This window comes from Coregonus lavaretus (genome assembly GCF_964263955.1).
Source record: "Coregonus lavaretus genome assembly, chromosome: 18".
Taxonomy (NCBI): Eukaryota; Metazoa; Chordata; class Actinopteri; order Salmoniformes; family Salmonidae; genus Coregonus; species Coregonus lavaretus.
In genome coordinates, this window is record NC_140005.1 from 19787815 (window position 1) to 19815546 (window position 27732).

General features: G+C 41.7%; 2 protein-coding genes across 2 annotated transcripts; both read left to right on the forward strand.

Moving 5' to 3' along the window:
• Positions 1-15495: 15495 nt before the first annotated feature.
• Positions 15496-18369, forward strand: LOC311145741 (MARCKS-related protein 1-A-like). Its single transcript, XM_084182028.1, has 2 exons — positions 15496-15771; positions 17044-18369. Exons 1-2 carry the CDS (start codon positions 15688-15690, stop codon positions 17548-17550), a joined length of 591 nt encoding a protein of 196 aa, XP_084038154.1. The 5' UTR covers positions 15496-15687; the 3' UTR covers positions 17551-18369.
• A 5190-nt stretch (positions 18370-23559) lies between these two features.
• Positions 23560-25140, forward strand: LOC311145820 (uncharacterized protein). Its single transcript, XM_084182136.1, has 4 exons — positions 23560-23627; positions 23777-23809; positions 24192-24353; positions 24696-25140. Exons 1-4 carry the CDS (start codon positions 23618-23620, stop codon positions 24788-24790), a joined length of 300 nt encoding a protein of 99 aa, XP_084038262.1. The 5' UTR covers positions 23560-23617; the 3' UTR covers positions 24791-25140.
• Positions 25141-27732: the final 2592 nt, after the last annotated feature.

Genomic DNA, 27732 nt, shown 5'->3' on the forward strand with positions numbered 1-27732 from the left:
GCCCTCTTCACGACTGTCTTGGTGTGTTTGGACCATGATAGTTCGTTGGTGATGTGGACACCAAGGAACTTGAAGCTCTCAACCTGTTCCACTACAGCCCCGTCGATGAGAATGGGGGCGTGCTCAGTCCTCTTTTTTTTCCTGTAGTCCACAATCATCTCCTTTGTCTTGGTCACGTTGAGGGAGAGGTTGTTGTCCTGGCACCACACGGCCAGGTCTCTGACCTCCTCCCTATAGGCTGTCTCATCGTTGTCGGTGATCAGGCCTACCACTGTTGTGTCGTCGGCAAACTTAATGATGGTGTTGGAGTCGTGCCTGGCCATGCAGTCATGGGTGAACAGAGAGTACAGGAGGGGACTGAGCACGCACCCCTGAGGGGCCCCCGTGTTGAGGATCAGTGTGGCAGATGTGTTGTTACCTACCCTTACCACCTGGGGGCGGCCCGTCAGGAAGTCCAGGATCCAGTTGCAGAGGGAGGTGTTTAGTCCCAGGATCCTTAGCTTAGTGATGAGCTTAGAGGGCACTATGGTGTTGAATGCTGAGCTGTAGTCAATGAATAGCATTCTCACGTAGGTGTTCCTCTTGTCCAGGTGGGAAAGGGCAGTGTGGAGTGCAATAGAGATTGCATCATCTGTGGATCTGTTGGGGTGGTATGCAAATTGGAGTGGGTCTAGGGTTTCTGGGATAATGCTGTTGATGTGAGCCATGACCAGCCTTTCAAAGCACTTCATGGCTCCAGATGTCAGTGCTACGGGTCGGTAGTCATTTAGGCAGGTTATCTTAGAGTCCTTGGGCACAGGGACTATGGTGGTCTGCTTGAAACAGTGAGATATCTGTCAGGGTATCTTTGTATCTTTGTACCCGGATTGTACCCGGATCCATAAACCGGTTTTACTTCAACACAGAAATACAAAAAACACCCAGTTGGCCAAGAGATAAAAAAGAGATAGCAATGGATAATAAAAGGTTACTATGTGTCTAATCACAGTTCCTCTCATCACCATAGGGCTCCATATCTTCATCTCCCCTAATTTAATGCCCAGAAAGAACCAACATTTATTATATATCTGCTGTTATAGCACTTATAAAGGCTGGGATTCAATCTGATCGCGCTTTGTCGTCTATACATCTTTTAAAGGCAATGTTCCCGCCCTTGTTTCTTTTGGCAGAAAATACAGGTAAGCACATTCCACCCTCTTGTATCGTTACTACATTAACAACCATCACTCTACCTCTGTTAACCATGTCACCATCCTCCTCTGCATCTCTCTCAGTGTCTCTCTGTGGATAACCAAATTAGAGTGCAGAGTCAGTATGTAGTAGTATGTGTGGGAGGGAGGGATGGAAAGAGAGAGATGGAGCGAGAGAGGAGCAAGGAGAGCTGGCTGTAGTGGTGATGAATGAGATGATGGCACACTGACCCACTTACGCTGCAGCTCCACTGCCAGTGGGGATGAACTACCCTACCACTGTACCTACACCGTTCACACAGAAACACCACCCCCTCTCCCTCCCTGACTCTATCGATTTCTACCTCTCTATCTATCTCTATTTCCTCTCTCCCTCTCTCTCCCTGTATCTCTATGTACCTATCTCTACCTCTCTACCTCTGTCTTTCTCTACTCCAACTTTCTCAATTTCTCTCACCCTCTGTATTATCCTTTTGCTCCCTCACAGTGCAAAAAAGAGGTGAGGGTTGTGTGTGTATGGAGATGGAGTGGTATATGTCATCTACTGATTGGCCTCAATGCAATGTTATGATAACAGATGCAAATTAGGGACAATTGGTTTAATTTGCATTCAATAAGCCACGCCACCATACCTGGGGCTGAGACAGAGGTAGACAGACAGAGAGGGAGATACAGAGGCAGCCAGAGAGAGAGAGATACAGGGTGGGGGGGGGGGGGGGGGGCAAGGGTGCCAGATAGACCAACTGAGCAAGCCAGACAGTTAAGGAAGGAAGCGGGCTACAGAGGTAGTGAATAGACATAGGCCTGGTAAGTTGATGAGGGGTTAAGAGGAAACCACAGCAGATTTATGTGACCATGTATAGTTCTCTGGGGGAGAGATGTCGCCCCCTCCATCTCCACTGTGTATGGGATGGGGCCCTGTCCTATTACACTCCTATTACAGACAAATTACATAATATATCTGGCGCTAATAGTGGAATGATAGTGTTTCTCCATATTACTTACCTGCTAGTGTTGTGATTGGCTGTGATATTCGCCTATTGATTTCTCCCACCAGAGCAGCATTTGTTGTCAAAATGGGAAAGCTGTTCTGACTTTGTGGAAATCGCTCTGTCATTTCCTGGTTGCAAAAATTCTACACTGTTTATGTGAGAAAACAAGCACTGAATAGTGTAGAGAATCATTGTACCATCTAAATCACTGTGAAATATATTTTCAATAACAAAACAAAATGTTTTTACAGCTGTTTGAAGCTGGTGGACCAAAACTGAAAGTAAAAGGCTCAAGCGCGAGTCTTAATGGTTCATGTTGTTGTTGCAGCCCCCTTGCAAAAGCATTTTTATCGATGCAAGAAACAGGCCTCTCTGGGATGGAGCCATGCCTGGTTGAACATCAGACATACAACTGGCATCCCATCATCATTCTCAGACAGAGATGCTACATTTCTATCAACCCTGTCAGGACTGTTGCAATGTTTAGCTTGGTGTTTAGGATTTTTTTCAGTCAATAAGTCACTTTATCAATTCTATTAGCATTACAAAGGGCTTTTTTGTATAAGTGTTGACTTGTATTAATGTCAACTACATTAATATTCTCCTAACTGGACATCAATACAAATGGTGGAAGTTTGAGAAACACAGTCTATCTGGAATCACAGCTCAGCATTCATTTTATTGCACATCACATTCAGCACAGTAGTCTCAATTCATTTATATTGCTATATACCTTCTGTCTTCATTGACATAAAAATGTAGTGTGTGGGGTGCATTGTACCATACTAAATAACACTAAGTTTGACAGGGACTACTGTATAGTGCTCTGTCATCTTCTGTTTCTCATATACAGTAATTTGCTATAAAAAAATAAAAAAGATTGATATGCCTCATAGCACATATTTCTGTAAGTATTTGCTCATTAACTGTGCAGAACTGCGATAAATCCGTAGTCGTCTTCTCTCTATTAAACCATGGGAAAAACAGACACAAAGCTGTTTGGGTTGTGTTGTTTTTGTGATTCTGTATGCATGAATAGTTGACAAAATAGTGAATCCTGGGAAATTACATATTCATTGAACAGATATGCTCAACCAATCTATTCAAGGTGACTATTTTCTCCTCCCTCTTGCAAGAAGAACCCCGTCTCCCCCCCACCCCCTCTCTCTCTCTCTCCTCCCTCTCCCCCTTTACTTGTGATGCTCATCAGTTGGCTGGCTGAGAGAGGAACAATGGAGTCTTTTTGCGGGGAGAGCTCATCCTGTATGGGCATCCACACAAACAGAGGCATCAACTGTGTAAAAAACTGAACTCCAGGAAGAGAAGGAAAAGAAGCACCGTGTGTGTGTGTGTCAGAAACCGTAAAGGACATTGTAATTATATTTATTCTGACACTATGCCATGTTGAATGAAAATAACAGAATAAACACTTATCAAAAAGTAATTCAAACATATTTTACATAGGCCCTCTGTTTCACGTTGTGGTGGTGGTGACAGTGCAGAACCGCCAATCCAAATGTCTATCTACAGTTTACAGCCCAACCTACTGCATGTTCAACCTTTCAACTGAGGAAATGCTATCACCAGAATTCAACTCAATTCAAAGGGCTTTAATGGCATGATTTGTGCACATGCTTTGCAAAAGTAGCAATGTGTGGTCAGCATATTTGACAGGTCCGCTCTCCATCTCTCTCCAACCAGTCATCTCCTTCTCTCCGTATATCTCAACCACACCATCCCACTTTATCTCCCTCCAACCTTCCACCAACTCTATCTCTCCTCACTACCCTATATCTCTATTGTGCCAAACAGACAGAGACATCTTCAAAAAGGATCCTTAAAGACAGGAATGTAAACTTCCTGCGTGTTGTCTGGCTCCAGTGTGTTGTCTGCTTCCGTGTGAGGACATGTAGGGACAGCTGAGCTCAGCAAACAAATAAGGCACCTTCAATATCTGACATTAGAGAAAATGTATTACCTTTCATAATAAAGCCTCGAATCACATCCCCCGACACACAGAAAGCAGTGAAGAATTCCAATGGTAAAATTGTGTTACGCTGGGTGAGAGAGGAGGGGGTTAAATGAGGAGCAGGCCATTTTTGAACAACTTTCAAGCATTTGTTCTCTTTTGTTTCTTTGGTGGGGGAATGTTATACCCCTGAGGGTCTATTTCCGCTCTGGGAGGCTTAGCCCACTCAAAGGGGGCAGATCGTTCTCTGGGTGGCGTATGCATGCCAGTCATTCCACTGCAGCGAACTGGAGGAGGGTGGTCTATGTATCATCGGCTGACCCGAGGGAGGGGGGGGGCATATGGAACCTCAAAAAGGGGTTCCATTAGAACAGGGAGCTTCAGAACAGCTTACCCTTTTAATGGAAGGAAATCATACATTCCACTTAATAAAGTCCTATAAACATGGCAGCAGTACACAGAAAGCCCTTTGTTTTGCACACACATTCACAAGGATTCATCTCTTAGACATGCTTGTAGATAACAGAGAGAGGAAAGAAAGGGCAGTATTTGGGGGTCAAGAATTGTCTTGATTAGGATAAGAGACAATTTGTTAATGTGTAAACCTACACACAGGCATTTACACACCTATCCCATGACCAGTAGAATAATTTCCCATACGTCTTGGCCTGATACATGACCTTTGACCCCTCAGCAGTCACAAGATGACACGTCATGCTCTCATCTCATTTGAAGTCCCCACAAAATAAGATGTCATGATCTTTGTGGTTGTTGGATCCAAATGGGTCTGGCCTAGCCTAGTATTGACGATGGTGACTGACCATACTAACCTTGTAGCTTTGCTACTAGATAACGGCAGAGTGAATCATCAGTGAATGTGACAGAAAGTGAGGTGACATGAAGGTAAAACTGGTCTCCTAGCTTCCAGGCTGAACAGCAGGCTAACCTCCCGAGTGGCGCAGTGGTCTAAGGCACTGCATCGCAGTGCTAGCTGTGCCACTAGAGATCCTGGTTCGAATCCAGGCTCTGCTGTAGCCGGCCGCAACCGGGAGGCCAATGGGGTGGCGCACAATTGGCCCAGCGTCGTCCAGGGTAGGGGAGGGAATGGCCGGCAGGGAGGTAGGTCAGTTGGTAGAGCATGGTGTTTGCAACGCCAGGGTTGTGGGTTCGATTTCCACGGGGGGCCAGTATGAAAATAAATAAAAAGAATAATGTATGCACTAACTGTAAGTCGCTCTGGATAAGAGCGTCTGCTAAATGATGTAAATGTAGTAGGTAGGTAAAGGCCTAGCTGAGACGTGTGGTGTTGTCATAATCTGGCCACGATGGGATTAGTGTTTTCGGGTATCTGTCTGTCAGGGGCTATGTTCAGATTCTCCAACATTCTCTCAAAGTTTGCACTTGCCTATAAAGAGCAGATCCACAGCTGAAAATTAGACCTAGAACATTTGACATGTACATTTTTGTTATTTAGCAGACACTCTTATCCAGAGCGACTTACATTAGTGCATTCATCTTAAGATAGCTAAATGAGACAACAATATGTCACAATTGTAGAAAGTACTCCACTGTCCTGACATTAGGGGGAAGCTTGTTCCTCCATCGGGGTGCCAGGACAGAGAAGAGCTTTGACTGGGCTGAGAGGGAGCTGCCCTCCCGTAGGGGTTGGAGGGCCACACACTATATTAATGTTTCTCCAGGCTTTATATTTTAAGTAAAGCAGGATTGATGTGAAGATAATAGATATAAATGCAATGGCCAAGAAGACAAAACAGCATTAATGAATGTGCATTTCAAGTAGTAGGCCTAAGCCCTGTTGTGAATGTTCTGGGTGTGGGAGTCTCTTGTGTGGCGTACAGTGGCTTGCGAAAGTATTCACCTCCCTGTTGTTACAACCTGGAATTAAAATGGATTTTTGGGGGGGTTGTATCATTTGATTTACACAACATGCCTACCACTTTGAAGATGCAACATATTTTTTCTTGTGAAACAAAGAAGAAATAAGACAAAAAAACGGAAAACTTGAGCGTGGATAACTATTCACCCCCTCCCCCCAAAGTCAATACTTTGTAGAGCCACCTTTTGCAGCAATTACAGCTGCAAGTCTCTTGGGGTATGTCTCCAAAAGCTTGGCACATCTAGTCACTGGGATTTTTGCCAGTTCTTCAAGGCAAAACTTCTCCTTAAAGTTGGATGGGTTCCGCTGGTGTACAGCAATCTTTAAGTCATACCACAGATTCTCAATTGGATTGAGGTCTGGGCTTTGACTAGGCCATTCCAAGACATTTAAATGTTTCCCCTTAAACCACTCGAGTGTTGCTTTAGCAGTATGCTTATGGTCATTGTCCTGCTGGAAGATGAACCTCCGTCCCAGTCTCAAATCTCTGGAAGACTAAAACTGTTTTTCCTCAAGAATTTCCCTGTATTTAGCACCATCCATCATTCCTTCAATTCTGACCAGTTTCCCAGTCCCTGCCGATGAAAAACATCCCCACAGCATGATGCTGCCACCACCATGCTTCCCCGTGGGGATGGTGATCTCGGGGTGATGAGAGGGGTTGGGTTTGCGCCAGACATAGCGTTTTCCTTGATGGCCAAAAAGCTCAATTTCAGTCTCCTGACCAAAGTACCTTCTTCCATATGTTTGGGGAGTCTCCCACATGCCTTTTGGCGAACACCAAATGTGTTTGCTTATTTTTTTCTTTAAGCAATGGCTTTTTTCTATCCACTCTTCCGTAAAGCCCAGCTCTGTGGAGTGTACGGCTTAAAGTGGTCCCATGGACAGATACTCCAATCTCTTCTGTGGAGCTTTGCATCTCCTTCAGGGTTATCTTTAGTCTCTTTGTTTCCTCTCTAATTAATGCCCTCCTTGCCTGGTCCGTGAGTTTTGGTGGGAGGCCCTCTCTTGGCAGGTTTGTTGTTGTTCCATATTCTTTCCATTTTCTTATAATGGATTTAATGGTGCTCCGTGGGATGTTCAAAGTTTCCGAAAAAAATGTATAACCCAACCCTGATCTGTACTTCTCCACAACTTTGTTCCTGACCTGTTTGGAGAGCTCTTTGGTCTTCATGGTGCCGCTTGCTTGGTGGTTCCCCGTGCTTAGTGGTGTTGTAGACTCTGGGGCCTTTCAGAACAGGTGTATATATACTGAGATCATGTGACAGATCATGTGACACTTAGATTGCACACAGGTGGACTTTATTTAACTAATTATGTGACTTCTGTAGGTAATTGGTTGCACCAGATCTTATTTAGGGGCTTCATAGCAAAGGGGGTGAATACATATGCTGTCACAACTTCCTCCGACGCTGCCTCCTCTCCTTGTTCGGGCAGGCTTCGGTGTTCATCGTCACCGGTCTTCTAGCCACTGCCGCTCCTCGTCTCATCATTCCATTTGTTTTGTCTTGTTTATTACACACACCTGGTTTCAATTCCCCTCATCAGTACCTGTATAAGTGTTCCCTCTGCCCCCTTGTCTTTGTGTGTGATTGTTTATTGTGGAAGTTAGTTTAGCTTTGTGGAGCTCTTGTATTTTGTATCGCCGGGATATTCACCCGTGTGCCTTGTTGTTTCCAGTGCACTATATATTTCCGCACTGGAGTGTTTGACGCATTGCTGCGTACTGCTGTGTCAACGGAATAAACCTGTTATTCTGTGATTTACCCTCCTGCGCCTGACTCCTTCAAATCACATCACCACATATGCACGCACCACTTTTCCGTTATTTATTTTTTAGAATATATTGAAACAAGTTATTTTTTTTCATTTCACTTCACCAATTTGGACTATTTTGTGTACGTCCATTACATGAAATCCAAATAAAAATCCATTTAAATTACAGGTTGCAATCAAACAATATAGGAAAAACACCAAGGGGGATGAATACTTTTGCAAGGCACTGTGCTTCCATGAAGGAGGTGACTCTTAGGGGAGGTGAGAAAGCTGGACCTTACTAGGGGGATATATTAATGATTAGTAACTTCTGAAATCTACCCTCTAAAAGTAAAAGGTTCCTGGAGGATCCTGGAGGATCCTTCAGGATAATATGTTAAAAAAAGAACCTTAAGGTTCATTTAAGAACTTTTTTTTTAAACCTTTATTTAACTAGGCAAGACAGTGAAGAACATATTCTTTTTTACAATGACGGCCTACCAAAAGGCAAGAGGCCTCCTGCGGGGACGGGGGCTGGGATTAAAAATAAAAATATAGGACAAAACACACATCACGACAAGAGAGACACCACAACACTACATAAAGAGAGACCTAAGACAACAACATAACATGGCAGCAACACATGACAACACAGCATGGTAGCAACAGAACATGACAACAACATGGTAGCAACACAACATGGTAGCAGCACAAAACATGGTACAAACATTATTCAGCACAGACAACAGCACAAAGGGCAAGAAGGTAGAGACAACAATACATCATGCGAAACAGCCAGAACAGTCAGTAAGAGTGTCCATGATTGAGTCTTTGAATGAAGAGATGGAGATAAAACTGTCCAGTTTGAGTGTTTTTTGCAGCTCTTTCCAGTCGCTAGCTGCAGCGAACTGAAAAGAGGAGCAACCCAGGGATATGTGTGCTTTTGTGACCTTTAACAGAATGTGACTGGCAGAACAGGTGTTGTATGTGGAGGATGAGGGTTGCAGTAGGTATCTCAGATAGGGGGGAGTGAGGCCTAAGAGGGTTTTATAAATAAGCATCAACCAGTGGGTCTTGCGACGAGTATTCAGAGATGACCAGTTTACAGAGGAGTATAGAGTGCAGTGATGTGTCCTATAAGGAGCATTGGTGGCAAATCTGATGGCCGAATGGTAAAGAACATCTAGCCGCTCGAGAGCACCCTTACCTGCCGATCTATAAATTACGTCTCTGTAATCTAGCATGGGTAGGATGGTCATCTGAATAGGGGTTAGTTTGGCAGCTGGGGTGAACCTTAGCCTGCAGCTTTGATATGTGCTGAGAGAAGGACTGTGTACTGTCTAGCCATACTCCCAAGTACTTGTATGAGGTGACTACCTCAAGCTCTAAACCCTCAGAGGTAGTAATTACACCGGTGGGGAGAGGGGCATTCTTCTTACCAAACCACATGACCTTTGTTTTGGAGGTGTTCAGAACAATGTTAAGGGCAGAGAAAGCTTGTTGGACACTAAGAATGCTTTGTTGTAGAGCGTTTAACAAAAAATCCGGGGAGGGGCCAGCTGAGTATAAGACTGTATCATCTGCATATAAATGGATGAGAGAGCTTCCTACTGCCTGAGATATGTTGTTGATGTAAATTGAGAAGAGTGTGGGGCCTTGGATCGAGCGATGGGGTACTCCCTTGGTGACAGGCAGTGGCTGAGACAGCAGATGTTCTGACTTTATACAGTGCACTCTTTGAGAGAGGTAGTTAGTTACATAATTTAGGACCTTTAAGGTTGCAGTGACACATCCATAACCTGAGCGGAAACCAGATTGCATACCAGAGAGAATACCATAGACATCAAGAAAGCCAGTCAGTTGGAAATGTTGGACAGGCACGGAGGCGGGCTGAGTCAAATAGGAATCCTGACTTAATGAAGTGGTGATTAAAGAGCTCAGCCATGTGCTCCTTGTCAGTAACAACCACATCATCAACATTAAGGGACATGGGCAGCTGTGAGGAGGAGGGTTTATTCTCTGCTAAATGACTAAAAACATTTTTTTGAAATATCCTGGTCTTCAACCATGGAGTTCTGGAAAATGGTTGAAGACCAGGAGAATAAACCCTCCTCCTCACAGCTGCCCATGTCCCTTAATGTTGATGATGTGGTTGTTACTGACAAGGAGCACATGGCTGAGCTCTTTAATCACCACTTCATTAAGTCAGGATTCCTATTTGACTCAGCCATGTCTCCTTGCCCGTCCAACATTTCCTAATCTCCCACCCCTTCTAATGCGACTAGCCCCGATGCTCCTCCCTCTTTTTCCCCTGCCCCGCTACAAAGTTTCTCCCTGCTGGCGGTCACAGAGAGAGAACTGCTCCTTAAAGTAACTAACTTTGGCCTTCCGGATAGCCTGAGTGCACTTATTCCTCATTTGCCTGAACAAGAGCCAGTCAGCCTGAATATGCGTGTGCCAAGACTTTTGCCAAATGGAATTCTTGAGGTGGAGTAACTCTGCCAGGTCACGGTCGAACCAGGGGCTGAACCTGTTTTTAATTCTCATTTTCTTTATGGGGGCGTGTTTGTTAACAATAGCATTGAAAATATCAAAAAAGAAGGTCCAAGCGTCTTCGACAGAGGGGATCAAGCTGATTCTATACCAATTTACGGAGGCCAGGTCATGATGGAAGGCTTGCTCATTAATGTTTTTTAGCAAGCGTCTATGACAAATCAGGACAGGTCGTTTCACTGAGCAGCCATTACGAACACAGGCTGTAAAACAGTGATCACTAAGGTCATTATAGAAAACACCGGACTGATACCTATCAGGATTGTTTGTGAGGATAACATCAAGGAGAGTAGCCTTTTCTGGGTGTTTGGAGTCATACCTTGTGGGAATGGTAATAATCTGAGAAAGATTTAGGGAGTCCTATTGCTTTAGGACTTGGTCAGGTGGTTTAAGCATGTCCCAGTTTAGGTCACCTAGCAGGACAAATTCAGACTTAGTGTAAGGGGCCAGGAGAGAGCTTACGGTACAGGCCTACCTATATTCTGCCATCAGTTCGTTTTTGAATTTTTGTAGATTTAAGGGGTGCTTTGAAGAACAATAAGAGATAAGAGATTACTTGCAACGGAACGACGTAAAAGGTGAATGAACCTTAGCTATTCGCTAGTTAAGATAATAATTCATCAAACTACTATCAAATAACTAAAAAACAATACATAATGTAATGTACTCTTCGTCAGCTAGCCAAGCTACATAGCCTGTAATGTTAGCTGGTAATTGTTGTATAAGTTTTGGTACGTTTTAGCTAACGTTAGCTAACTAGTTAAAGTTACTGTAACGTTAGCTAACTTTAGCTAGCTAGATTCAATATTGAGAAATTTTTGTCCTCATTTAAACCCGATACACTCTCTCACCATCTCCTTCTATCCTCCTCCCTTTAGGTGGTCCTCTGTAGCTCAATTGGTAGAGCATGGTGCTTGTAACGCCAGGGTAGTGGGTTCGATCCCCGGACCACCCATACGTAAAAATGTATGCGCACATGACTGTAAGTTGCTTTGGATAAAAGTGTCTGCTAAATGGCATATTATTATTTAGTACCTGGCTTATCCTGCCCCTGTCCAGTTAAGTTTGGGAGCTGTGAGCTCTGATAGAGAAATGTATCAACCTCCACGAACAGGTAAGACACACACACACACACACACACACAACCCAATGTAGGTTATGTTAAACTTGACAAAAAGAAGAATACATCAAACTGATCAGATTAGTTAGATACATTTGATATCGAATACTCATGTTGTTTATGTTGTTTTTGTGTCTAATTAATGTCTTTCAGGTTGGTGTATTAGGGCGGCCTGTTCTGTCCTCTGTATTTCAGACCAAAGCAAGACAATGTTTAAAGCTCACTATGGATCTACAAACAGGTTAGCCTCTATAAAGTCTTTGGATGTATTTGCAGTTTGATTATAGTGTGTTCTGTGTTTTTTCTTTGTCTTTTCCAATACTAAATGAATGGTGAATGAATGTACTTACAGTGTGATTATTGTTTGTTCTGGTAGTCCGATGTCTTTGTCTTTTTAAATACCAACTGAATGGTGAATGAATGTATTTACAGTCAATCAATCAATCCAGTGTGATTATTGTATGTTCTGTGTAAATCCTTTGTTTTTTCCAATACTAACTGAATGGTGAATGAATGTATTTACAGTCAATCAATACAGTGTGATTACTGTGTGTTCTGTGTAATTCCTTTTTCTTTTCCAATGGTAACTGAATGGTGAATGTCTGGTGTCATTTTGTCTTCTTGTTGTATGTGAGAAGAGAAGTTGTTTCTTATGGGAACGGGAAGGGAAATGTTTATTTTCCATTCTGTATATTCAAACAAAATTCAACTCCAGTTTAAGAACTGGGATAAGCTACAAATCGAATTGTGGGGTAGGCCACATGTTATAAAGATGGTTAAAGCTCCTAAACTGAATTACGTCATCAGCATGTTTCCACTGTCCATACCTGCCTACCCCTTTAACACCATAGACAAAATGATTACTCAGTTTATTTGGACTATTAAAAGGGCAAGGATTAACTTAGCTAGATTACAGGCAAAAATTTTGAAGGGAGGATTAAAGCTCCCTAACATGTAATTATATCAAGAAGCCTTTATAACTGCCCAAATAGGCTCTCTTTATTGAGAACTCTAATAGGCCAATTTGGGTTGACATGGAAGAAGAACTTAATGCCCCATTTGGAGCATCATATTATCTGAGTCAACACTTAAATGTGGGACTGCAGAATCCCATAATGTCCCATACTAAGAAAAATGTTGTCAGATAAATAAGAGAGAGACATCTTCACCTTTCCTGACAAGCTCTGCTTCATTATGGAACAACCAGATGGTTGTCTGGAAAGAGTGGTATAGGTTTTGTTTTAGCCTCAACACTAATACATTTCACTTTTGCTTTTAGTGTCAACTTGAATTTGAGTGTGGCTGTGGAAGACTGGCCCTTGATGATGTCTGCAAGTGGCTGAGTACCAATGATCTCCATGATTCCATCCCATCATTCCAAGGTTCACAATCTGTCTGAGGAATGCTAACTATTCAATTGTCCACTTTGCAACAAACATACTTTCTCTGTGTCCAAACTACTCACACATGTTGGCCTCTATCACCAGCATGAACCACGTTTTCTAATTACCTGTGGACTTAATGGGTGAGGGAAAACAGATGTTTCAGCGCGTATCAGTCACACATCTACTGAAACCACAGAGAGCTTTTAAACGCCAACTTAGATGAGTTTTGCCTCATGATGAATTTGAGACTGGGACTGATCCCATTGAAAATGACGTGAGCAATGTATAGAGTCTGCCAGAGACTGAACATGTTCAATTGAAGTACCCTTGAGCAACAAAGAAGGTTATAACACAAGGTCATTTCAATACATCCTATTCGTCAGCACACTGCAAAAAATAGCAAGTAATGAAGAGGTCTGGGCCACCTTGAATCAAGACCAAAAGCCACATAATGATCAAATTCTGGAAGACTTTACTGACGGTGAATTGTTTTTTACATTTTACATTTTAGTCATTTTAGCAGACGCTCTTATCCAGAGCGACTTACAGTTAGTGAGTGCATACATTTTTCATACTGGCCCCCCGTGGGAAACAAACCCACAACCCTGGCGTTGCAAGCGCCATGCTCTACCAACTGAGCTACAAGAGGGCAAATCAAATCCCAACCTAACAAAGTTCTATGTAGATTAATTTGAAGTTGTCATTCCACTGGGTTCTAAAAAAAGGCAAGCACAAATTGACCACAGTGTACTTCAGATTAGGAAATCTTGACCACAAGGATACTTCCCAACTCCTAAATATATAGTGCATTCGGAAAGTATTCAGACCCCTTGAAAAGGTCAAGGGGTCTGAATAGTTTCCGAAGGCACTGTACCTCTCCACACTGGTTCATCACCGCCTCATTCAAAAACAAGTCACCACTTACGAAGAAGTTCGAATCAAATTCACAAAATGAATGGAGAATCTAAAAGCTGTAAATAGGTAAGTCAATGTATGACTTATCTGCATAATTGATTCTATCACATTGATCCTATTACAATTCTCTGCTCTTTTTTCTTTCTTTCTGAGCCTGAAAGCCCCAAAAAACGATATTATTGTTCATTCACAGCTGCAGCAAACAGCCCAGCAAAATAACCCAACATCTTTCCAGCAAAATGACACACCAATTGGCCTTCAGCATGACATATCAACTGGCCAGCAACATGACACATCAATCAGCCAAAGAGTCTGTTTGAAATAAGACTTGAGTAACCTTATTTTATTTTTATTTTTTACTTATTACAATGTGTAAAGTTCCCATTACCTACCATAAGAATAGAGGGGAATCCGCTTTGCAGATGAGAGTCACATCCAACTCTTCCTGGATGGAGAGGAGCTACTCACTGAAGAGCCGGAGGACATCTCATTTAACATTTTTAACATTTAACATTTAAGTCATTTAGCAGACGCTCTTATCCAGAGCGACTTACAAATTGGTGCATTCAACTTAGGATAGCCAGTGGGACAACCACCACTGGGGGAGGGGGAGTGTAGAAGGATTACTGTTAGACTATTCCAGGTATTCCTTAAAGAGGTAGGGTTTCAAGTGTCTCCGGAAGGTGGTCAGTGACTCCGCTGTCCTGGCATCGTGGGGGAGCTTGTTCCACCATTGGGGTGCCAGAGCAGCGAATAGCTTTGACTGGGCTAAGCGGGAACTGTGCTTCTGTAGAGGTAGGGGGGCTAGCAGGCCAGAGGTGGATTAACGTAGTGCCCTCGTTTGGGTGTAGGATCAGAGCCTGAAGGTAAGGAGGTGCCGTTCCCCTCACTGCTCCGTAGGCAAGCACCATGGTTTTGTCTCCATGGGATTGGTAGTGGCAATGGGGGTCCATTTCCTTTTTAATATTGAGTATGCAGCATCAGTGAAAAGCACTATGCTGTTCATTCAGAAATGTGCTCTGAGAATTAATGAGGGGGGGTTAAATTACCAACAAATGTTGTACGAATGTTAAACTTTTTGCTGTAGAGCGGGATAAGGGAGACCAGAGACTTCTATGATGTCTGCAAGTGAGATTTCTGTGACTTTTAAAGTCAATAAAATTAATTTGTGACTTTACAAGTTTGCTACTCAATGTTATTTGTATTATTATTGTTAATATTATTATTCATAATAGAATACATGGGACATAAAAGGTTCCTACAGGAACCTTAACACCCTAAAAGGTTATTTGAAAAGGTTCCTGGAAGCACCTTTAGGTGTTCACCCGGTGTTGAAATCTGAGGAACCCTCTAAAGGTGCCTCAGCTACCTTTTCTTTTTAGTGTAGAATTGCAGTCCACTGTATGGAGGATTTTCTAATTACATTAATTTGAAGTAAAGTACTTGGAAACCTTCAGATATGACACTAGTGTTATTTACTATTCATGTTTAATAAAAAATATCTGTAAATAAAGATACAATTCTTACTTGTACAGTCGCCATATTCATAACGTCTGTAATAAATACTCCCGTTGAAGCTGATAGGGGGCGAGGAGGGGATTCCAACCCCAACCCATGGTTGCAGATTGGGTATGTCCGTGCAGTCACGCCCATAGGTGGAGTCTTCCACAATTTTGAGGCACGGTTGAAATACTCACACTTGTAGCCCTAGCCTTCTTTAATTTGTGCTCAGCTGTGGTGAGGTTAGTTGACCAGAGTGGGGAAACTTTTGTTGCTTCTCAAACGTAAGAAAAGGGATCAACACCGATTTCAAAATCTGGCAAGATCTACCTATCTCTGGCTGGATTTAAAACCGTAAATCGTCTCGAGGTTTTTCTTTTAGATTTTCTTTTTGTTTAGAAAACCTAAAAGATGGGAGCTCAGTTGTCCAAGGGTGGAGTAGCTGTTGAGGGAAAAGCCGTCGACGACCCGGCTGTCGCTAAAACAAATGGCCAGGTAAGAGAGAAGTACAGTTGTACGCGTTCACATTGGCACCCAATGCCCACCTCCAGCGTGAGTTGGATGGGCAACGTGTTACCAGGCTAGCGAGACCTCACAACTAACAGTTACAGTACATTTGACTAATTACCTAAACTTATATTAGGATAAAAATGTGACTATTCGCAGTTGAACCACTTGTTTCGATAGCAGAGATGACATTTTGTAATTAAATGCTTTAGCTAATACTGTGCTTGGTTGAGTGGCTAATTGATGGGTGCCATGCGCCACAACCACCACCAGAACCTTTTGTTAAATTCGTCTCGAGTTTTTAGTCTATCTAATCAAGTAGCTAGTTGTCCGTTCTTTAACACCAGGCAAAGTCACATAGTTATCACCTGAATGGAAAGCGGATTTAATTTAACTAGCTTTCTCTCATGAGTTGGTACTATAAGCCATCATCGGTCGCCCACTCGCGGAACAAAAGGTGCAAAGGATGCAAATGAGGTCGGCTCGTTGCAAACAAAGCGCACGGGCAGGACAGGAAAGCGTTCTGTTGAAAAAAGCGAGCAATCAGACTTTTGTGCCATTTTCGATGTAATCCTTTATCCGTTGAGCTGGAAACACTAAATTATCTACTCAAACCTTGTTTTATTGTACATGCCTGCATGCCCGTTAGCTGGACAATGAGTCGCTATGCTAACGTTAGCTGATGGGTGCAATTGCCAGTCTACCATCTCATTGAGGCGGCATGTCTACAGTTGGTGCATTCTTTAGCTAACGTTAGCAAATATTGTTAATTTATGCTTGGCCAAAAGGCTAGGACATGTAATCATATTGAGTGAAGTTAGTTTGGGTTATTCGAAAGGCTAGAAATGTACGATATTGACATTTTGCAATCTGCTGTTAGATTCGATGGGGATTCCTTTGTTACAAAATTCAGCTTGCTGTTCGACTGGCTGTGGTGGAGTGCGACTGACCCCACGTGGTCGATACGAGTAATGCAAACCTGCTGTGCATATGAAGCGCTTTGCATTTGACCTAGTCAAGTAATCGTCCACAATGACACAACCTCTATGTCGGTTGGCCATATCACACTGCCTTATCTCAGATAATTAAAGTCTTGATTTTTTTAAAATCTCCTGAGCCACTTTCTTGATCAACATTGGCTTGTAGATTGTTGAGTCAATTTGATATTGGTATGGGCTGCATATAATGGTTACTGTAACTTTCTCCCCATACCAGTTTATTTTGCGAATGTGTAAATGGTTATCTCACTGTTGTCCACAGGAGAATGGCCATGTTAAAACCAATGGAGATGTCTCTGCGAAGCCCGATGGGGACACAGCTCCCGTAGACGGGAATGACACAGCCGAGCCAGCCAAAGAGGGCGAGACAGATGCCATCGAGGCTGCCCCTGCTGCCGAAGGAGAGGCGGCTAAGGTCGAGGGGGAGGCCGCCAAGGATGCCAAGAAGAAGAAGTTCTCCCTGAAGAACTCCTTCAAGTTCAAGGGCATCTCGCTCAAGAAGACCAAGAAGAGCAGCGAGGGGGGCAAGGAGGAGGCTGCCTCCCCCACGGCAGAGGCCAAGTTAGAGGAGAATGGCCACGCAGCAAAGGAGACGCCAGCCGCCGAGCCTGTGGCAGAGGCCAAGGAGGAGGCCACTCCGGCCCCAGAGGGTGAGGCTGCAGCAGCGGAGGCCGCTCCAGCAGAGGAAGCCGCTCCTGCAGAGGAGGCCGCCGCCCCCACAGAGGTCACGACACCCGTAGCATCTGAGGCCGAACCCAAGGCAGAGTGACTGTGCCTCGTCGCGGCTACTTGAACTGTTTTTCCAAGATTAAAGTATATAAATATATGAGACTCGTGCCACGTTCTTAAAGTTATAAACAAAACTACAAATGAAGGCTATATCATGTTTGCTGATTCAGCCACCAGTTCACTGCCTTTATCATTTCTCTACTGATGGAATCTCACTAGCCCTCTCATGATGAAAGTGTTGGCTTACGGCGCCCCCTCATGGTACACACTGGGACTGGCATGTGGGGAAGGTATTGGATTGGATGTAGAACGAATCAGGAATACTGACTTATTTTCCCAATTTATGGAGAAGCATACTTTTAACTGTGGCAGCCCTATAACATTGTATTTTTTCTTATCTTTTGGGGATCTAAAAATCGACAACGGTTATGGAGCAGGGCAGACAACCTCCTTCACTCGAAATGACTGTTATATGGACACATAAACCTTTCAAATCATTGTATACATTTTTAAAAATTCTACATTCCTATGTTTTACCCCCAAATTAAGTATTTTGTGCTGTATAGAAAAACAAAATTCAAGGAGGGGAGTTGGATAAGGCAATGTCTTTGTTTGTGCATTCTGGTTATTTTCTGGCTAAACCACATTTGAGCTTCTGAGTCTTGCGGCGTTCACATTTCAGAGTTTATGATGCATATGTTGGGTCGTGTATACAAAAATGTGAGCTTTTTATCAGCAAGTTGTCTCTGTAAATATGTTTTGGCCAATATTTTTGTTTCTCTTTATTTTGCTATCGTTTAAAGATGCTAATGGTTTTATTGTAACTTTTAATAAGGGTAAATAAATGTTTGATCCCCTCCTGATCGTGTTTTGCCTTTGTCATCCTATGCCATGTGGATGTGGGAGACCGGTTAGTCTTGGGATAGGGTTATCAGTGAACTGTTTTTTTTACACACAAATCTTAAATGGATGAATGTACCACATTCATTTCATCCAAGACCTTTCAACCAGTACATCTTCAACTTCACAGAACTCCAGGAGGATGCTTGAGGTAAACAACTATCAACTGACAAATCAATGACTGACAAGGTACCATGCATATGAGCTGAGCCACAGCATGTCAATGTCATATCCCACGGGGGCCAGTATGAAAAATGTATGCATTCACTAATTGTAAGTCACTCTGGATAAGAGCGTCTGCTAAATGACTAAAATGTCAATTGGATCACAATTTTTTTTTTTTTATCATGCTTGGCTACAAACGTTCTCTTCTCACATTTCATTTTGACTTAAACACTCATAACGAGCAGACTACACTTTAAATCATTACAGCTGTATAACTTTACAGCTTTATAAGAAAAGCTATGTGAAGGAAAGCTTGGCAAATTAAAAAAAAAAGTTTAACTGATCAATCATCAATTGCATCTATCATTTTCATATTATAACATTTTCACGTACATGTCAAAGTACTTAACAAGGACCGAGCCTAAACCTCCGAAGAGCAACAGTGGCAACTGGTGAGGTAGAAACCAATGCTGAAGATGGGTGGTTTTTCTATAAGAAGTAGCCTTGGTTGGAAATTAGGGGAGAATCTCAATTGGTTTTGCTCACCAATTATTATTTTTACTTTGTTTGGGAACCACCAACACTCAAGGTAATAGAGGCGGCAAGGAGAAGAAATGTGGAAACCAATGTGCATCTATGAAATGACTCCCACTCAAGCGTCATCAGGCAAAATGACTTTGCAGGGGTGGAATCACAAAGTGTGTAAAGTGACAAACTAATTTAGCTAGTTGTGTAATACATTTTACAGATAAAAGGAGAAGTACCATATCATTTTTAAATGTGTGCATTCTTTTCCCCTTCGAGAAAACAACACCTGATTCAAAAGGTGTGGCGGATTTTAAAACACGAGAATACTCTTGTGCCTCCTGCCGAAGTAGGTAATCGAGGGGAGCAGACTCTTCTGTTCGCCTACTAACAAATTGACTCCTCAACCACTTATTGGTTTCCGGGTCACGGAGGAATGGAGGACGGGCTTTTGCCCAATTTAGAATCTCCCTAGGTTGTGGAAATCGTGTGGGAGACTGGGTGATCTGGGGTTTATTCATCACTGCACACCAACGAAAACAAGAATTTCTATAGTACAAATTCAGGTAGGTCCCTCCCCGAATGGATGGGTATAACAATGTGATAGAAGCTCCACCTTGCCCTCTCAGGCTTGGTGTCATTTTTACCATACTGCTTAAAAATGTCCAAGTATAATCTTCTAAAAGAGGGAAAGCACACACATTAACAAAGAAATATTTATATTTTGTGGAAGACCCCAGCACTAAAACCCGATGATTCAGTGTCCTAGCTATTTGTTACAGGTGGTGACACCTATAAAGTCACAGTGGATTAAAGCAGGACTGAAGGTCTTTCAGAGACATAGTTCTACCACAAGGTGCAAGTTCTAGGAAATATGACATATTGGGTTTACACTAACTATCTCAGTGATAAATGGCAGCAAATTCGGGTGATAACCCAACTGGGACTGAATCCGGATCTGACAGTCTAAGACCTTCGCAATTACACTCAAAAGAGGTCCAAACCTCTTGACGGGGTTGCACTACTAGATGCTACATATTAAAATATACAGTGCATTCGGAAAGTATTCAGACAATTTGACTTTTTCCACATTATGTTACGTTACAGCCTTATTCTAAAATGGATTCAATTGTTTTCCCCCCTAATCAATCTACACACAATACCCCCTAATGACAAAGCAAAAACAGGTTTTTAGAAATTTTGGCAAATGTATTAAAAACAAAAAACGTAAATAAAACATTTACATAAGTATTCAGGCCCTTTACTCAGTACTTTGTTGAAGCACCTTTGGCAGCAATTACAGCATTGAGTCTTCTTGGGTATGACACTACAAGCTTGGCACATCTGAATTTGGGGAGTTTCTCCCATTCTTCTCTGCAGATCCTCTCAAGCTCTGTCAGGTTGGATGGGAGCGTCGCTGCACAGCTATTTTCAAGTCTCTCCAGAGATGTTCGATTGGGTTCAAGTCTGGGCTCTGGCTGGGCCACTCAAGGACATTCAGAGACTTACCCCGACGCCACTACCTTCGCCCCAGTCTGAGGTCCTGAGCGCTCTGGAGCAGGTTTTCATTAAGGATCTCTCTGTACTTTGCTCCGTTCATCTTTCCCTTGATCCTGACTAGTCTCTCCGTCCCTGTCACTGAAAAACATCCCCACAGCTGCCACCATCATGCTTCACCGTTGGGATGGTGCCAGGTTTCCTCCAGACGTGACACTTGGCATTCAGGCCAAAGAGTTCAATCTTGGTTTCATCAGACCAGAGAATCTTGTTTCTCATGGTCTGAGAGTCCTTTAGGTGCCTTTTGGCAAACTCCAAGCGGGCTGTCATGTGCCTTTTACTGAGGAGTGGCTTCCGTCTGTCCACTCTACCATAAAGGCCTGATTGGTGGAGTGCTGCAGAGATGGTTGTCCTTCTGGAAGGTTCTCCCATCATCACAGAGGAACTCTGGAGCTCTGTCAGAGTGACCATTGGGTTCTTGGTCACCTCCCTGACCAAGGCCCTTCTCCCCGATTGCTCAGTTTGGCCGGGCGGCCACCTCTAGGAAGAGTCTTGGTGGTTCCAAACTTCTTCCATTTAAGAATGATGGAGGCCACTGTGTTCTTGGGGACCTTGAATGCTGCATAATTTTTTTGGCATCTTTCCCCAGATCTGTGCCTCGACACAATCCTGTCTCGGAGCTCTACGACCTCATGTCTTGGTTTTTGCTCTGACATGCACTGTCAACTGTGGGACCTTATATAGAAGACAGGTGTATGCCTTTCCAAATCATGTCCAATCAATTGAATTTACCACAGGTGGACTCCATTCAAGTTGTATAAAATCTTAAGGATGATCAATGGAAACTGGATGCACCTGAGCTCAATTTAGAGTCTCATAGCAAAGGGTCTGAATACTTTTGTAAATAAGGTATTTCTGTTTTTATTTTTAATACATTTGCAAACATTTCTAAAAACCTGTTTTCGCTTTGTCATTATGGGGTATTGTGTATAGAATGATGAGGGGGAAAAATAATTATATCCATTTAAGAATAAGGCTGTAACATAACAAAATGTGGAAAAAGTGAAGGGGTTTGAATACTTTCCGAATGCACTGTATACAGTGACCTACAAAAGTATTGGAACAGTGACATATTTCTTTGTTGTTTTGGCTCTGTACTCCAGCACTTTGGATTTGAAATGATACAATGAGGTTAAAGTGCAGACTGACAGATTTAATTTGAGGGTATTTTCCTCCCTATCGGGTGAACCTCTTACAAATTACAGCACTTTTTGTACATAGTGCTACTATGATTACGGATAGTCCTGAATGAATCGTAAATAATGATGAGTGTGTAAGTTATACGCATAAATATCATACTCCAGAGACATGCTAACCTCTCACCATTACAATAACAGGGGATGTTAGCATTTTTGGGGGGCTATGATATTTGTGCGTCTAACTTTTTCACTAATCATTATTCACAATTCATTCAGGACTATCCGTAATCATGGTAGCATCCACATTAATGTAGAAGTGTTTAGAAACATATTCTATTCTTATTTACAATAAAAGTGACTCCAAAATGATACAATACATGATTTAGCATTCATTTCTATAGGGCACAAAATGATCTGACACAAAAAATTATGTGAAAAACAACCAAAACAAACAGCAAATGCATCCAACAAGTGTGTAGAGTCACAAGATTGATGTCATCATTGCGTGCTAGGAATATGGGACCAAATACTATTTTTTTGACTACATTAATGCACATATAAGTCAATTTGTCCCAATACTTTTGGTCCCCTGAAATGGGGGGACTATGTACAAAAAGTGCTGTAATTTCTAAACAGTTCACCTGATATGTGTGAAAATACATTCAAATTAGAGCTGACAGTCTGCACGTTAACCTCATAGTCATTGTATAAAGTGCTGGAGTACAGAGCCAAAGAAACAAAACTTTTGTAGCTCACTGTATATTTTCAAAGACTCACTCAAATGGGTTGCTTTAAACGCTTCACTTTCTGGTCACTTTGTTCATTTGTTCTGCAAAGTCCCATGGCCTGGTTACAGTTAGTTTACCAAAACACACATTTGTTACAGTGCTCTCAATTGATAGTGATGCTTTGTAGTGTAATGCCCTTACTGAAGAGATGATGGTTGTCGTTTTACTGTAATAAATGTTAAAGAAACCACAGTGCCACCTGCAGAGTCACTGTTCACTCACAGTTGTAGTTGCCGTATTGTCACATGCAAGCCTTTAGTGCCACCTAGTGTCAAGGGATGGGCCAAAACAATAAAAATACTGGCATGTCACTTACATTACTTACTGTAAAGCCACAATGAAGAATATTACTTTAAACAGTGTCATATAAGCTTAGTACAACTCTCTTAGGCCAAAATAAAAGGTTGTTTTACTCCACTGTTTGTAAACAATGTTTTCGTAGACAAAAATTACTTAAAAACTATCATTTTAATCTCATGGCAGTCATTATATTGCAACGCACTATACTTGCGTTCTGCATCTGTAGAGCCATCTATGAATTTGGGAGTGGTTACATTTCTCAAGCCCCAAACTGCAGTTTTATAAAAAGCCAAGTGATGGGAATGCCGTTCGGCTGGAAAACGAATAAAGGATTGTGCCTTTCTTTACTAACTTTGAAAATAACTAAAAGCATTTTAGCCAACACCTTTGGCTCTATTGTCCTGTTTCATGTTCCTTTCACGTGATGGCCTAATTATCGAAGATCTTTATCTAATGTCCTTTTCACTGGAATAACAAACGGTTGACTTTCGTTTCTGTTTGCCTGCTCCACGACAATGGACAACGGAACTTGTTCCACAAGTCATGACAACCATACCAATTAAGTTTCATATACGGGATGCTTGAAATGTCCAATAGGGGCACGGAGATGGATATAGACACACCCTAAATTGGCGCGCTTAAGTTTCGTTTACCAAAACGTTCTAGCCACTGCATTATTTAACCCTGACCCAGTCTTCTTTCCCACAGTCACTGATACAATCACATAGGAACCATGGGACTTCGTGAGTAACCTAAACCTCTAATATATCTGGCTAAATCTAAATTGTGTGAAGTAGGCTAGGCTACAGTAACAATAACCAATGCATCATTTTTGCATTTTATTTTCATGTAATTATATTTGCTCATTTTATGTTGTTGCTTTTTTTAACAGTTACCTTTATTGCTGTCACAGCAGCTGGAGCAGGTGAGACATTTGCCATGCTATTTAAGAATCAACTCTGTGACATAATTAAAACGGTAATATATTATCAGATTACCCTGTGTCAATTTCATTTAAAACCAAAAGCTGATGATAAGAAGACAATGTGAATTTTCATGGAAATACCAATATTGTGGATAGCCTAGTTTAAGTAGGCTAAGCTACCAGCAAAATGCCAATTCAACCCATGGTTACAAGTGCATAATAAAAAGCATAGCTAGCTGCATGTTAAATCATTGACCGTTTTCACATCTCATTTTGAGAAATTCAATGTTTTGTTAACATTTTACCCAATAACTTCAATATATTACCTAGCCAACTGTAGTAGGCTACAATTCAAATGTTTATTTGTATTTTTACTTTTAAGGGGGAGCGGTGGTTTTGGCTCCAGTTGTCCTAGGAGCTGTAGGGTTTACCGCCGCTGGCATCGCCGCACACTCCCTTGCAGCCGGCATGATGGCATCGGCAGCCTCTGCAAGTGGTGGCGGTGTGTTGGCTGGAAGCACCGTTGCCGTTCTGCAGTCGGCAGGTAATGACAGTCACATATTCATGTGTTTAAATATCATATTTAAAAATCTGTCTTACATAATTGTGTTGTGTCCAATACAGTGGCAACCTTACAGAGAACCATATTGTCAATTAATTGCTATTAGAGTCACAGAATCAAAAACAATATGATCTTGTGATAATCCCCCAACTATACCATGAACATCTCTCTTTATGATCTATTTCTTCCCCCTTTATTGTGCATATTAGAACATTGAAGAGCTCTTATTTTCAGACAAGACAAGGCTACGATGCCCTGGTGCCTGAGGTACATTCTGTTGTGAATGCCACAGTGAACGATGTATGTTGTGTTGTTTCCCTCTAGGTGCAGCAGGGTTAGCTGGGTCTACAGCCGCAGTGGTGGCTGGTGTTGGAGGAACAGTGGGATGGCTCACCGCTGCAGCAGCTGCACTCATCTGATGATCCAAACATTGATGATTGATAGCTGTCTTGGGACAGCTCTCTTGTCAAAGAGATGTTTAATCTCAGAGATCACCTATTTAAATAGCGAATACATGTAAACACTTGATAACATGGTGAAGGAATGCTTTGTGTTAAAAAGGTTTAATATTGAAGTTCATATCTGCCATATTGTGTGCAATGAAGGCAAATGATGACTGACTTGTTCTGTTTGTACATCTTGGTAAGATGCACTTTATTATGTTCTTTCAAGCCCAGAGCTTTTATATACCTTACTTTTTACTTTTTCATATTTCAGTTGAATACCTTATTTATCTCAATAAAAGGTCAGGTGTTGCCAGATATATTGTAAACATTTGTCTGGTGTCTTTGTCTCCATATACAGTATGTGTCAGCTAGGGATGGAAATCAGTTTAGTCTTTGAAACTTGATGTTTCCCAATTGAGCTGAGTAGGCTGCTGTCTTCAAATCTGTACCTCACTGTTCTGTTGTACAGTGTCTATGGCTGCATTGGTTTGTGCTTTTAAGTTTTAATGGAAGACTACACCAATTGGCGTATTGCCGCCACCTACTGTACAACCATTATACTTTGTGATACGGTAATACAACATTGGGGGAAAGGAAAATTACCATGTCAACTATTAGCCCTCACTAAAAAACCCACCACCCCTTTCCACCATTTAACCCTATCTAATCCTACTCCAGGCCAACAGTCTGGGAGGACAGAACATTACCACTCAACACCCCCTGATATTTGTGCGTCTGTAACTTTCTCACTAATCATTATTCACAATTCATTCAGGACTATCCGTAATCATGGTAGCATCCACATTAATGTAGAAGTGTTTAGAAACATATTCTATTATTATTTACAATAAAAGTGACTCCAAAATATACAATACATTATTTATCATTAGTTTCTATAGGGCACAAAATCAACTGACACAAAAAATTATGTGAAACACAACCAAAACAAACAGCAAATGCATCCAACAAGTGTGTAGCGTCACAAGATTGATGTAATCATTGCGTGCTAGGAATATGAGGCCAAATACGAAACTTTTGACTACATTAATACACATATAAGTCAATTTGTCCCAATATTTTGGGTCCCCTAAAATGGGGGGACTATGAACAAAAAGTGCTGTAATTTCTAAACGGTTCACCTGATATGTATGAAAATACATTCAAATTAAAGCTGACAGACTGCACTTTAACCTCATAGTCATTGTATCAAGTGCTGGAGTACAGAGCCAAAGGAACAAAACATTTGTCACTGTCCCAATACTTTTGTAGCTCACTGTATATTTTCAAAGACTCACTCAAATGGGTTGCTTTAAACGCTTTACTTTCTGGTCAATTTGTTCCTTTGTTCTGTAAAATCCCATGGCCTGGTTACAGTTAGTTTACCAAAACACACATTTGTTACAGTGCTCTCAATTGATAGTGATGCTTTGTAGTGTAATGCCCTTACTGAAGAGATGATGGTTGTCGTTTTACTGTAATAAATGTTAAAGAAACCACAGTGCCACCTGCAGAGTCACTGTTCACTCACAGTTGTAGTTGCCGTATTGTCACATGCAAGCCTTTAGTGCCACCTAGTGTCAAGGGATGGGCCAAAACAATAAAAATACTGGCATGTCACTTACATTACTTACTGTAAAGCCACAATGAAGAATATTACTTTAAACAGTGTCATATAAGCTTAGTACAACTCTCTTAGGCCAAAATAAAAGGTTGTTTTACTCCACTGTTTGTAAACAATGTTTTCGTAGACAAAAATTACTTAAAAACTATCATTTTAATCTCATGGCAGTCATTATATTGCAACGCACTATACTTGCGTTCTGCATCTGTAGAGCCATCTATGAATTTGGGAGTGGTTACATTTCTCAAGCCCCAAACTGCAGTTTTATAAAAAGCCAAGTGATGGGAATGCCGTTCGGCTGGAAAACGAATAAAGGATTGTGCCTTTCTTTACTAACTTTGAAAATAACTAAAAGCATTTTAGCCAACACCTTTGGCTCTATTGTCCTGTTTCATGTTCCTTTCACGTGATGGCCTAATTATCGAAGATCTTTATCTAATGTCCTTTTCACTGGAATAACAAACGGTTGACTTTCGTTTCTGTTTGCCTGCTCCACGACAATGGACAACGGAACTTGTTCCACAAGTCATGACAACCATACCAATTAAGTTTCATATACGGGATGCTTGAAATGTCCAATAGGGGCACGGAGATGGATATAGACACACCCTAAATTGGCGCGCTTAAGTTTCGTTTACCAAAACGTTCTAGCCACTGCATTATTTAACCCTGACCCAGTCTTCTTTCCCACAGTCACTGATACAATCACATAGGAACCATGGGACTTCGTGAGTAACCTAAACCTCTAATATATCTGGCTAAATCTAAATTGTGTGAAGTAGGCTAGGCTACAGTAACAATAACCAATGCATCATTTTTGCATTTTATTTTCATGTAATTATATTTGCTCATTTTATGTTGTTGCTTTTTTTAACAGTTACCTTTATTGCTGTCACAGCAGCTGGAGCAGGTGAGACATTTGCCATGCTATTTAAGAATCAACTCTGTGACATAATTAAAACGGTAATATATTATCAGATTACCCTGTGTCAATTTCATTTAAAACCAAAAGCTGATGATAAGAAGACAATGTGAATTTTCATGGAAATACCAATATTGTGGATAGCCTAGTTTAAGTAGGCTAAGCTACCAGCAAAATGCCAATTCAACCCATGGTTACAAGTGCATAATAAAAAGCATAGCTAGCTGCATGTTAAATCATTGACCGTTTTCACATCTCATTTTGAGAAATTCAATGTTTTGTTAACATTTTACCCAATAACTTCAATATATTACCTAGCCAACTGTAGTAGGCTACAATTCAAATGTTTATTTGTATTTTTACTTTTAAGGG

Bases quoted from the DNA above. Each gene is read 5' to 3' on its own strand.
- LOC311145741 (XM_084182028.1), top strand. From the start codon at position 15,688: ATGGGAGCTCAGTTGTCCAAGGGTGGAGTAGCTGTTGAGGGAAAAGCC. The intron at 15,772-17,043 runs GTAAGAGAGAAG...TGTTGTCCACAG, and splicing joins TCGCTAAAACAAATGGCCAG to GAGAATGGCCATGTTAAAAC.
- LOC311145820 (XM_084182136.1), top strand. The intron at 23,810-24,191 runs GTGAGACATTTG...TTTACTTTTAAG, and splicing joins TGTCACAGCAGCTGGAGCAG to GGGGAGCGGTGGTTTTGGCT. The intron at 24,354-24,695 runs GTAATGACAGTC...GTTTCCCTCTAG, and splicing joins TGCCGTTCTGCAGTCGGCAG to GTGCAGCAGGGTTAGCTGGG.